Genomic DNA, 13,483 nt, shown 5'->3' with positions numbered 1-13,483 from the left:
ACAATACAATATATTACGCCTCTGGCGTTTATTATTACGCACTACGGTAGGGCGTATGCTGTGAATTGGGCCGGTTTTTAGCGGACTTAGAAGTAGGAGAAACAAATGAAAGAGATACCTTTAATCCCTTGGCGCGATTGATGGCACGCAGCGGCCTCAGTACACGGAGCACTCGGAGCACTTTGATGAAAGAGAATGCACCAGGTCTGCAAGTACATAATAAATAACGACATCAATAGGAAGCAAGGTGTAATGAAGAAAAAATACTTCTAAAGCAATCTTTTAGGCAATTAAACTTTTTTGTTTTTAACGAAATACTACTTTATAATTATTGAATCGCGTTTTTTTTCTTTTTCTTTTTTTAATTTTACGAAAAGTTGTAAATTATACAATTTCAATTAATTACAAATTTGTAAAATTAAACGAATAGCTTCACTATTAAAAGAATTGCTTTGACCTTTCCGTTTTTTTATATGAACCGAGATTGCATTCCGATATTTACCGCCAAGCTGAAAATTTACAGTTTACGTCATGTACATTATTGATTTTCAGTATTAGTGAATATCGGAATGTGGACTAGGTCATGCTCGAATATTAACATACATAATATTAATGTAAAGAATAAAATTATATATACTTTGCTATCATGGAAACGAGAGACGCGCAAACGACGAGAAGATCGAGCAGGTTGAATGCCGATCGGCAGAACGCGCCTTCGTGGATGATGAAACCGTACGAGATCATTTTCAAGCAGATTTCAATCGTAAAAATAGTAGTGAAGACGTAGTCGAAGCGGTTCAGTATCTGTAACATAGTACAAATATAATTTCGTTAAATGTTTTAAAGAGAAATTTTAATAATTTCAATAATACAAACATTATGGCGGTACAATTAGAAATAAATTTGTCTTTCAACGTGATAACATACGGTATTTCTATCCGACGAAGTGCTCAGTGGATCTTCGGCGGCCAACATAGCTGAAGAAATCATAATGCAAACCAATATCACGTTGCTGAAGTAACTGTGATTGCAAAACCAATGGCAGAACACGCGAAACCTGCGAAACACAATCGAAAAAAGGGGATTAATTAAATTATTATTTCAATTATTTATCTTGGCGATAATAAAATAAAGGTCTTCAAAAAGCTTTTGTACCTGTTGGTGCTTGAGAAAATAAAAAATGCCGACCCGGCCGGGATCGGTTCCTTCTTGGTAGCCGTGTTATACTCTGACATTCTTCGCGGTCTAGCTGTCACTTCCTGTCCGTCATCTGCAAAATAAATTAATCGCTTTATTTTATTTTTGTCCTATCGAGTTTCGTTGTGCTCGTCTTACAACATTACTCTAGCAATGAGAGTAACAATTTTCTTTCAGTTAATTATTCCTAAAGCGTATGAAAGTCTGATTAACTACTACCGTACCTTGCATTTCTTCTGGGTCACCTTCTTCTTCTTCCTCCTCCTCCTCCTCCACCTCTTCCTCGTCGGACTCAATGTTAAGTCGCACTTTATGCGTATTCATATCTTCGCTTTTCTCAGACCTACATAATTAGCGATAATTACTAGACATTGATCAAGCTTTAAGATAATCTTAAAGGCTCTTAAAGAATAACTCATGGCGCTAAGCTCTTTAATGTGAATTTGATCTAAAGGTTACAGATAAAATTAATAGAAGTGTATCGCAAAGGTGTGGACGAGTGCCTCCTCTGTCGCGTGTCATTAATTCTTGAGCCGTAATTATCGATTCTTGCGAATCCTCTCGAGTTTTATATCTCGCAATACATTGTACAAGGGAAAAGGGTGCGTAATAACGCTCTCCAGTCTCGTTAATGTAATAACTCACATTGTTATATTACAACTTCTACTGCGTTATGAGAGGAGGGCTTACGTTTCGATATCAAGTGCAGCCCCGTAGTCCTCTATTGTCTCGTTAGGATCGTGTTCAAGATCTGTGCCGGCGCCCTCGTCCTCGCCCCCGTCTCCTTCGCCTCCATCGTCGCCACCCTCACCGCTGACATCGTCCCTCGTCGGCGACCCGCTGCGAGATTTATTTTTCTCCGCCTGTAAGACAGAGATGGGTAGTCGTCTCCCAAGCTATTCGGTCAAAGACAGCAGACGGTTGCGTAATAAGTGGCAACGGTCTCGTACGGAAAAAACATCTCAATGAAATCAGACACCGGGAGAAAGAAAATTGGGGAACAAAATGATTACCTATTCGTTAAGGTAAAAGTAATATCTATAGTTGACTGAATCGATAAATATTTTTTTTACGATTTTAACAATTTTTATTCTAAGCGCAATGTAAATCTCATTATAATTGTTGAAAAAAAATTATCTGCAGAGTTAATCGAAGGATTTGCTCGAAAAATTCAAGTGCATTTACTTTAATTTACTTAAATAATAGTAAATTATATATTTGTTTCTCACAATCGGGCTAATTAAATTCTGTAACGAATATTGTTTCTCGACGATTAATATCGTTATTGTGCGAAGCTCTTTCTAGTAGTCGATAACGCACGCGTTCGCAAATATTAACATAAAGTACATGCACAATTTGATTTATTGTTATCGCAGCGCTGAATTCCGGAGTCAATTACATCTCATTAATGCTTCTGTGAAAGCCGAAGCCACTGTCCACTGTTTGCGAGGAAATGCGAGTTCGTCAATGTCGCGTTCTACGCGTTTGTTAAATTAAAAGTCGAATGAGACGTGAATATTGACGGTGAATAATTCGCAGCGAGACAAAGCGACAGCCTCCTTTTCGTTACCGGTCTGATTGTGCGACTTAAAAGCGCAGCTTACCTTGCAACGAAGCGTGAAGCGCGAGGCTGGTGAAGTAAGGAAGCACTTTAAATTAATCTCAGGAACAAATATACTTTTAACAATCAGGATCGTTTCGATACACTTATGCTTCACCTCTTCGTACGTCTTCTCTCGACTCTCTGTTCTCTGCTTCTGCCTTCTTCTCCGCTCATACACGCACTCATACAACTCAGTAACTCAAGCGACCAATCACGGTACGTCTGACTCGCTCGCAAATTTGAAATAACCAATCGCATCAATCGCTTGAGTAATGTACATCACTATAGCGCCTCTACACTGATTTAATGTACTAACATACACGAACAGACACACACTACCTTACAGAAAACTACGAACTTACTTCGCTACTTATTAAAGCACCATTGTTAAACAAAAGAGTGCGATCTCAATTATCTGTTCCGGGAGAAAATGTCTCGAGCTCGACGAGAGGCGAAGAAACGGATCAACTCGGTGTCGCGCATCGAGAAAGCCGGGCGAGATGGACAACGGTCAGCTGAAGATCGTCTGTCTCACTTTTTTTTTACGCGGTTGTCTCACTTTCTCTAAGGGCCGAAATCACCTGATTCTAACTTCAGTCTAGTCGCGGGGGCGCCGGGGTACGCGGACGTGTCGCTGATCGCTCCGCGATAATCGCGTTTTTTCGACCGCGAATAGGAGGTGCAGCGTACGATTAAGTATCGACATCGTTGACTCGGTTACGGAAGATCGTTTTTTGCACTCCTGCGTTATTCCATTCGTCGTAACGCGCTTCGTTTCGTCCTTCGAAAAAGTGTCCTCGGAACGACGAGGTTACGTAGCAAGTGCAGCGCAGCGCTAGCGTCCGGCGCGTATTCTTCCGCGTATTCTTCGGGCATGTTCGACCTTCCATTAAAATTTTCTTCGGCAGGTTCCGGCGCGTATTAGTCCGCGTATTATTCGGGCACTTCCGACCTTCCATTAAAATTTTTTTCGGCAAGTTCCGGCGCCTGCTACTGAAAACTCGTCAACGGTGCCATCTCGCCAGTCTTCTTCGACGCAGCCGTGATTCTCGTCTCGCCTCGGACAAATGATTCTTGGACTTGAAGAAGGACTTGAGGAGGACGTGAAGAAGGACTTGAAGAAGATTGAGTGCACGGGGAACATATATTACATCGTCGCTTGGCGTATGTTCGCGGCATCGTTCTCTTTGCTATCAAGAATTAATCGGATAATCAAAAGTGATCTCGGTTTACACCGTGACCAGCTTCTAGTGTCGAGATCGAGAACGAAAGTGAACAGCTGATCGCTCGTCGCGCTTCTTTGTTTCAATCGCCGCGATAATCCACCGTCATTCTTTGCTGACCGATGGTAGTGTTCGTTTCTACGTATCCCGAATAATGGTATTAATGACTGTAATTATAAGAACAAAGCAGAACAGGATGATATAGTGTAAAGTGATACCAAGTGCTACGACACGTCAGGATAATCCAGAGTGCTGCCACAGAAAGAAAGAAAGAAGGAAGGAAGGAAGGAAGGAAGGAAGGATGTCAGGATGTCAGGATGTCAAACGCCATCAACCAACCTTACATCACCCAACGGTAAGTCTCCCAAAAAAATTAACATAATTAACTAACACCCGACTCTAATAACGCGCGCTCTGTAATCTCCGGTATTTATAAAAATTAACGGAACGTAAAAAGAAAATTATATATTTCGTAATAAATCGCAAAGAGATACTTGACGCGTACGAATTAAAAAAAAAAAAACTTTAATATATGACGCAACATGAATTTATGACTGCATCGCACGTAAAGTAACGTACGTCTGAAACTTGACGCGAACATAATTTTCGGCGTGCAATCAACAGTTTTTCCCCCCCAATGTTGTTCGGTCGTTATCCATCGCGTAAGCGCGATTAATCAGCTTTCGAACTTCAACCGCGTTGCGGTTTTAAACTACCTTACGAGTAAAATTGCGTTGCTCGCGTCGTGTAACTTGGCGAATTGCAGCGGCTGCACATTCGACGAAGGAAGCCCAATATTATACGAGCAATTATTCAATCCCGACATAACGCTCGTGTATTAAGTTTACTAGTTTCGCGACTATTTAGATTCTAACTCGATTCTAGCTCGGGATAAAATTAACGCGACATGAGCCGGAGATATCTGTCGTCAGAAGTAATTAATATTCTAAAGCGTCACTGTTTGACTCCGCTAAGCGTCTTTTGTCATGGAAATATTACGCGTTCCTTGCTTGAATTAATATTATTGGGTAATTAATTAATTTGAAAATCATGACTGGGCCGAAAAAAAAAATTATGCCGCGGCAGTTCTTTTTATTGTTTTTTTTTTTACGCACGTACGTTTATCTATTTTTAATCAGCGACATCTCGTCGTCGTAAGCTTTCAGATTTATTTGGGTGGGCTCGCATTGCGTTAGTAATCCACCTCTCATAAATGCTTCGCACGCGATGTAAAGTCGCGTTTCTCTCGAAAAACCTTGCGATCTAATTAGTCCGATTGTTTATAAAAATCCGGGAAAAAAAACGGCTCGTTCGAAAATTACGCGAATTCACCGATTGCGTTGAAAAGCGGTGACGTGTACCATCAAATTTATTATCCCTACGGTCTTTTGTGTCAAGGTCTTCCTTATATCGACAGACAGTATATAATTATATTTTCTCATTAATTTAATGGAAGAATCGCAAAGCGTGTCATTGTCATTTATCATCATCAATGAAAAAAGAAAATACCATGTGCGCGAGCATTAACAATATAGATTAAAAAAAAAAGAAAAAAAAAAAAGAAATACAGTTTTTATTAATAAAAAGGGCAGGGTTTAATGGATAAAATAGAGAGAAGATAATTCTACAACGCAATATTTTAACATTAATAATATAATAAACGAAACTGAAACCGTTGCACACATATTAAATTCACGTTTGACGCTCGAAATTGTCGGCGGTCTAGTACATTATGTACAGTGTTACGTACGTTATCATATGCACAATCGAACTCACCTCCTCCTCGGCCTCCTTTTCGATGGCAGTCAGGGACTCGGCATCAGCAAGATTGTCGACGGCGATAGCCAAGAACACGTTCAAGAGAATATCTGCGTTGCTATCTTCGTCAAGGATCGATTAAAATTTATTAAATCAGACCGAATCGATACTACATAGACGCGCGATGAAAGGAAGAGGCGACTGTTTCGCCGCCGGGTTTATCTTTCTCGATAAAGGATACAGTTACCGCATATGAATAAGATAATGAAGTAGACACAGGCGAGCACGCCGGGGCTGGCGACGCCGCCGTAAGCTCGGATCCCGACGTACATCACCGCGTTCCAGTCTTCGCCGGTTAATATCTGAATATGCAAAAGCCAGGCGTGACGACATTATTTTTAGAACGTCGGGGAAAAATAGAGATGCAAAAATAAACAAATCAAATCGATCCCAGGGTCAAGCCTCGTGATAAATCAGGAATGTAATTTTGCGGGCGGGATTCTTTTTTTTTTTTTTTCTTTTCTTTCACGGATACGCCTTGGACTTTGTCGGTTTTATAAAATGATTAAATACCTGAAATACTGTGAGCAAGCTCTGCCAAAAACTGTCGAAATTCTGACGCTTCTTCTCCTCCATGTCACTGAAATTGAACTTTCCACCGAAGACCTGTTGTAAAGGGGTAAATTGGAAAAAGAGTTAAAGATAGCGTAGATTATTTCTTGCGTTACGTCGTTACGAATTAGCTTTGCGCTGAATCTACCTGCATGCCCAGAAGAGCGAAGATGACGATGAAAAGGAAAAGCAGAAGTAACAACGAGGCGATCGATTGTATCGAGTTCAGTAAAGAAGCCACTAAATTTGACAGTGATCTCCAATATCTGCAAGAAAAATGACCGCGTATGTCACGTATTCTCGGACGTTTAAATTTAATTATTCTTCGTTAAAGATATTGATATATCGTATCGCGATATTATACAATAAGCATTGGTACGGTCGCGCAGAATTAAGGAAACGTAAATTATGTCCGTAAAAAAAATTTGACTATGATCGATACTCACTTGGTTACTTTGAATACCCTGAGCAACCGGACGCAACGGAGTACGGAGACGCCAAGAGGCGGCATTACGTGTGTAAATGTAAGTATCATTTCGGTGATCGAGCCGATCACGACGAAGCAATCGAAGCGATTGAACAACGAAACGAAATAACCCTGCGGAATAAATTACATTAACCATATTTGAAAATTAATTTATCACACATGGCTTACGTCTTTTTTTTATCTAACTAAAAACGCACATATTATATGATATGCAAATGTCAATTAAATAATTAATTAATTAACATTAATTGAGTGATGTAATATCGACATTCGTTAGTCTCAATGATGAATAATGACAAATGTGGAAAATAACGCGACGGTCGCTCACCTGAAAACCTAAGCTGTACATTTTTAACATCATCTCCATGGAAAACAGCACGATGAAAAACATGTTGGTGACTTCTGCCGGCAGAAAGAAGAGAGCTCGCGTTACGAAAGGCACCCGGGATTTATAATTAAAACGAACAACGAATCGGCATTATTTCCGCGGGCGATATTTACCTTGAAACTTGTCCAACCACGTCGGCTGATGGTAGTGCTCCGTGGCGAGAACACCGGTATTCAAGAAGACCAGAACTATGATGAGCCAATAGAAGACCTGAGACTTGACAGCCTTCCTGCAGGCTCTTCGCATCCGCCTGTTCACTCTGCGAATATTCGCACGTCACAATGCGCTGTGCAGTTTAAACTCGACGCTCGCTCATATACACAAGCGCTTAGAGGGTCTTTGAGCTCGTCAGATAAATGACGCTTTCATCTCTACCGGCGTTTCCTCAATACGGTGCAAAAGCGCAAATTTCGAAGAAAGGTTTTTGCAGTTTACGATTGAAATTCGACGAAAATATCTCTGACGATTTATCATCGCGAGGAATAATGGAACGTTACACGGTTTTAACTTGAAGGCTTCGGCGAGCCTATTTTTAATATCGCGGATTACCTTTCCAAGTCCCGCTTCTTCTTCTTCCAAACGGACTCCTGCTGAATCCCTTCCTCGTCGCCCTCCAATTGGTCCGTGCTCTCTATTTCGTTCTGCTGTTTAGCTATGCAATATCAAATTCAGACTCAGTCAATTAATTAGCAGCCTTCAACTGGGGAGGGAAAGTTGTTCCATCGCGCAAAATTGAATTTCGTGTGAACAACTTCTCGAATTTAATTTACTAACTCTTACGTACATTTGCATAAACGTATGATATACGAAACGTGTCGCAGTTAGATAAAATTCTCTTGTTCACCCCTAAATATTATATACACGCATGTGTGCGCGCATCTATGTATTAAATTACTCTTGCCACATACTCTCATTCTTGATAAAATATCGCGTAAAATTGTCGCAAGCTTATTTCTAGCGATTTCACATTCATATAATTTAACGCCTTTTATTTTTGGAAATCCTTTCGCGCATACGTACTTTTCCCATCTTGTTTCGGCTCGTCGGTTTCCGGCTCGATGTCCTCGGCTTGCGTTATCCAGTCGAGGTAGCCCCTGAGATCGTCCTCGATCTGCTGCTTCTCCCTGAGCTTGTGAAAGTCGCCGCGCGCCTTCGCCTTTTCCCTCTCCTTGGAAAACTCACTGCGCGAAAGCGGAACAAGTGCATGTACGGTCGTGCCGCGTTGTGATTAGAGGCACGGGCGTGAGCGCGAGAGGCGTAATTGAAACGTTCGAAAGCAATGAAACGGAAATCGAGACGCGCGCGCAAAGGGATCTTCTTTATTTGCCCCGCGCTTCTTCGATCCCGCTCGAACGAGGACGGTGTAAATACGTCTATTTGTATCGGGGAAACATCCAGCGAAACGCTCCACCTCCGACGTTGATAGTGTCTCTTCTTTTATGCGGCAAATAGAACGGCATCGATCCGCGCCGCTAAGGATCTAATTATCCTAGGAATAACACCGTTCGACGGACGCGTATTTCGATGAAAAGTTTCACGAGCCGCGGATATTAATTTTCGCAGGATTTTTACCTTATCTCACGTCAAGTTTTAATCGCGATATTAATCGGGAATATTAAGAAACAAATTTTCTTTTTTTTTTTTTACGTCCTCCGCGTTGTCGGCATTTGGATTTCGAGCTGTCGCCGGGATATATTTCGATCACGCACTTTACGACGCTCACGATAATAAGAGTGTTTGCGCGCATGGTGTTAAGTGGCGGATAAAACGTAAAAAGGGAAGGAAGTTAAATCGCGCTTGTCATCGATACCATTTTCACGCCTCGACTAGCCGCACATCCTTTACCGATACGCAATGAAGTGTGCGCATGTGTATATGTAGGTATCAACCTAAGAAAGAGATATTTTTATCTCGTTTTCCTCACTTTCTCCCCCTCCCCCCCACCTCCTCCTACCTCCCGCTTTGCCCTTCGTCAAGGATTGCAGAACTTGGCGAAAATGGATGTCACAAATCACTTACGGTACATTATCGCTCGAAGACGAATATTGAAAACTTTGCTATCCCACCGTATTAATTAGCAAACGTGACATTTTGTATGTAAAATACGTGAACGCGATATTCCCTTTCTCAACGTTTCTTAAGATTTAATGAAATTGAATTTTAATTGAGACTCTGCAGTCCTTATTTAATTTTTTCCGCAACGGTGACCGGTTGTGAAATAAAATATTTTGTCGACACTTACCCGGACAGCACACCGAGAATTAGATTCATCACGAAGAAAGCCCCGAGAATGACCATTGAAATGAAGTATATCCACTGCCACGAGCTTCCCATTGCATCTTCGATCTAGACACAATGCAATTGCATAGATTTTTTATTTATTTATTTTTTTTTTGATTATTTAAATTCGCAATTTATATGTCTATAATAAGTTCTGTCTCTAAAAATTTAATTTTAAAACCCGTGCTTTTAAAAATAATATTTAATGCACCCGAAATTCTCTAGTTGTTTTGCGTACGTAATGCAAATTAATTAATAAAGTATTAAAAAAAAAAAAAAATACAAGTATCTATCTTTTCATTTCGAACTTAATTAGATAAAATTGTATAAAAGACTTTACATTATAAAGTACTTCCGTCCATCCTTCGAGGGTGATGCATTGGAAGACCGTGAGCATGGCCAGTCCGAAGTTGTCGAAGTTCGTGATGCCCCAGTTAGGTCCCACCCAGAACTGCTTGCTGCAGTAATAGTCGGGTCCAACCTTAGAACACTGATAGCCCCCGGGTCCGCACGGCACCGGCTCGTCCATTATCTCCTCTGCGATATCAAACGGGAATCGAATTTTTAATTCCGGCGAAATAGCAACGTTCGCGGAGCGTAAAAAAGGTCGGCATACCGCGGTGAAACTTTTAATTGGCTCGGGCAAACGACTTTTAACGTATCACAATAACACATTAAACGGTTCGCATATTTTTCTACGTACACTTTATGCAAAGCCGTTCGGAGCTAACACTTTTTTTTTTTTCTCTCCATTAGCACTAAGGCGATTTATCGGCCTTTCCACCCTGCGCTTCCTTTATGTGTACACAGGTTGATTAAAGCAGCTCCGTTAAGCTCGTTTCTTTGTTAAACTTGAAATTGCGCCGAGTTAATACCGCCGGTGTATCGTATCTACATCTCTCATCAAATTAATATAATAAACATATTGTAATTGTTGGGTAATTGGGTTCTCTTAATACCGGGCGTAAATACGGGGCGTAGAAATATCGAAGGCACGACTCAAGTGCCGATTAATTAATATAACTTAATTTTAATTAGCCAAAGTAATTATTATAATTAATTTGTTAAAATTAGCTCTCCTCAACGATATCTTTCGCGTCCGCGGGAAAAAGTAATTAAGCGTAACGCGCGCACACAACTAAACTAATTAAATAATTACAAATTAATAGTGCAAATTGATCCGGCATAAAATACGCTCTTAGAGCCGTTTAATTAAAAGTAAGCTCAGTACTTGGATCTGTTGCATACGCGTATGTGCACAGACGCGGAATTTAGAAGAAAAAAATTTCAGGCTTATGAGAATATAAACTCGACGACATTGAGAAACAAACACTTTTCTTTCTCGCTACGCTTTTTTTTCCCCGTCTCTCCCTGTTTCTCAGAGCTTTCGTGTATCGTCCGGTCTCGGCTGCATCCATATGCTATTTTGCACATTCCTGAATCAGCTGTTCGCCGCGCAAAAGCCGCACAAGTCGCGCGCTAATAATAATTAGACGTTAGTTTCGCGCTCGTGTCTCAGTTGAATCATATCTAAAATAGCCGTCCCGGCGGAAAGTGTGTTTCGAGGCTAAGTCGGGAGTTCCCCTCGGGGCTCTTGCCAGATTTCCTTCTACCCCGATTCCGACGTATCCCATTTTTTTTTTTTTTTTTTTTTTTTAAGACCAAGTAGCAACCCTTAGCAGCCTGCACGCAATAATTCAACGGCTCTCGTGACACTTCGCATCGTCGATCTCGTTAATTTTTTTATAGTCACTTTGATAAGTGGATTAAAGACGCGGATAAATTTCTTACATACATATATGTATATTGAGACAACGTTATAATGTCTCGACGTAATTTGAACGTCGTGATTATTTAAAAATCGTTGTAATCTAAGAAATGAACGTTTTATTTTTTTATACGAAATAAAACCGTAGGCGAAAATAAATAGTAAAGCTAAGTTCTTCTAAAGAAGTTAAACTCTTTCGGAAGAATTTACAGGAGGATTTAATATAAATTTAAGAGTATCGACCCGTGATTGCTGTCACGAGAACGTTATTAAATCCTTCATTAAATGTTTGTCGGGGAAATCTTCAAACGCACTTACCGGTTATGTTGTGCCGGCACGTCTTGTGCATCTTTCCAGAGAACAGCTCGAGGCCGATGATGGCATAAATGATGATGACGAAAAGAACTAATAAAGCAATGTGCAAAAGCGGTACCATCGCCCTCAAAATAGAGTTTAGGACCACTTGAAGACCTACGCAAATTTATTTTCAACATTTATGCATTTTAATTAATTCTCTAAATATATTAAAACGAAAAGATTGCGACTATCACAATTTTATTATCTTATTTGCATATTGCGTTTATATCTTATTTAATTTTCGGTACGATATCTTCGTCTACTTAGTATTAATATTTTAAACGGGAAATCTTACTTGGAACTCCGGAAACCAGCCTGAGAGGACGTAGAACACGAAACGCCCTTAAGGCCTTGACGTCAAAACCCTCCTGCATGAATATTGTTAACACCGTGCTTATCATTCTGCAAAAAGAAAAGCGAAAAACGTTAGTATGCAACAGGCGAGAATTAATGACTTGATGAAATGTAGATTTGATAACGAAGACTGGGAAAATCATTTTCTCGGTGCGTAATTTGTCCCTGAAGAAAGGCTTTTATGTGCCAAGGCTAATAGCACTATAAACATCGCGTGGCGGCATTTACGAGAACATTTATGAGGCATAAAAAAGATACCGAAGAAAACAGAGAAAAAATTTTCCCAACAAACAAGATTTACGAAAAAAAAAAAAAGATAAAAAATGGGGGAGGAGGGGAGGAAAAATAGGTTTCGAATCTTTTTGTCTTCAGTGCGGGCAATCTTTAAATTACGACATTCGCGCGAACGCTCGGCGAGCGTGACGTTATCGTAAACGAGCCGAGATGAAGGGTGAACCGTCAACTGGAAGGAAATGATCGCGTCAGATGAGACAATTTCAAATGCTACCGGCGACCGCATTTTCCTCGTGCATTAGATTCCATGTCATTTGAATAATGGCCTCCCCCCCCCCTCCCCTTCCGCGTTGATTCGAGGAGGAGGGGGCAGGAATGTGCCGGATGTTCTCCCCCGTGGGACATTAAGACGGATCGATTCGCCGTGTCGTTAACCGAAAATGATGAAGTTATCGGACGATAAGTCGGGTACTCGAAGCGACCGTCGTCGAAACAGATAGTTACGCCTGTCGATTCGAGTTCGCCGGTAATCTGGTATGGATTTCGCGGGGTACAAGCGCCGTGGAAAATAAATTCACATCGCTCGGATCATTAACCGGGGGAAAACTGCAGCCGGGAGAGGTTGGCCGACATGCTCTGTTTGTCAAACTCCTCGGCGTTTTACGTGACGCGAGTACGCGTGTTCGTTGCGGGGTTCTCTCTCGTCTCTTTATTCCGTAAAAATCGATGATCACGCGTAAATAGGGTGCCATTATTTACGTCATATGTATATAACGCTCCCAGGTATCGCGATAATAATTGCGTACGGGGAAAATTCAACTTCGATATTCAGATAGCTAATGCAGTGCACCGTTTCCATTTGCATTACAAAAAATATTGCATATAATGTTTATTTTTTAATGTTTTTTACACCTTTCGTCGCCAAGCTGTCTCGAACAAATCCATAATTTTAATAATAATTTTTGTTCTTTTATTTTTTTCGTGAAAAACGCGACGATTATTATTTTCAAGAAACCAGGGTTTGTGAAATCCCGACTAACATCGCGCATATACATATACGATTTAATGATCGCGAATGTTAATTCCACGTGTGGAACCAATTGCGGTAGGAGTTATCAGCGCTGAAATATACATATGAAAAGGGGCAGTTACCTATTAGAGTATTATCGACTTGAGTAGCACTCATAAAATTTAAATCCCAAAGCGGCGCTGTTACAATGCG

At 40.7% G+C, this 13,483-nt stretch overlaps 1 protein-coding gene across 6 annotated transcripts in view; it reads right to left on the bottom strand.

Moving 5' to 3' along the window:
* Nucleotides 1–13,483, bottom strand: part of Ca-alpha1d (Ca[2+]-channel protein alpha[[1]] subunit D) — a 56,411-nt gene that overhangs the window by 21,362 nt on the left and 21,566 nt on the right. For all 6 annotated transcript variants that reach the window (XM_070671568.1, XM_070671570.1, XM_070671565.1 and 3 more), the window contains 19 exons: nt 11,969–12,075; nt 11,635–11,787; nt 9,889–10,085; nt 9,511–9,614; nt 8,289–8,449; nt 7,818–7,920; nt 7,382–7,527; nt 7,209–7,282; nt 6,840–6,991; nt 6,542–6,659; nt 6,355–6,447; nt 6,023–6,143; nt 5,800–5,891; nt 1,888–2,060; nt 1,422–1,540; nt 1,156–1,270; nt 928–1,057; nt 638–804; nt 119–206 (listed from right to left, as the gene is read on the bottom strand). In XM_070671568.1, coding sequence (XP_070527669.1) covers nt 119–206; nt 638–804; nt 928–1,057; nt 1,156–1,270; nt 1,422–1,540; nt 1,888–2,060; nt 5,800–5,891; nt 6,023–6,143; nt 6,355–6,447; nt 6,542–6,659; nt 6,840–6,991; nt 7,209–7,282; nt 7,382–7,527; nt 7,818–7,920; nt 8,289–8,449; nt 9,511–9,614; nt 9,889–10,085; nt 11,635–11,787; nt 11,969–12,075 — 2,413 coding nt within the window. The remainder of the gene's footprint in view (nt 1–118; nt 207–637; nt 805–927; nt 1,058–1,155; nt 1,271–1,421; nt 1,541–1,887; nt 2,061–5,799; nt 5,892–6,022; nt 6,144–6,354; nt 6,448–6,541; nt 6,660–6,839; nt 6,992–7,208; nt 7,283–7,381; nt 7,528–7,817; nt 7,921–8,288; nt 8,450–9,510; nt 9,615–9,888; nt 10,086–11,634; nt 11,788–11,968; nt 12,076–13,483) is intronic.

Source organism: Cardiocondyla obscurior, linkage group LG23, assembly GCF_019399895.1.
Source record: "Cardiocondyla obscurior isolate alpha-2009 linkage group LG23, Cobs3.1, whole genome shotgun sequence".
NCBI lineage: Eukaryota > Metazoa > Arthropoda > Insecta > Hymenoptera > Formicidae > Cardiocondyla > Cardiocondyla obscurior.
Note: the sequence above shows the minus strand (reverse complement) of the source record. Positions and strands in the feature narration are given on the sequence as shown.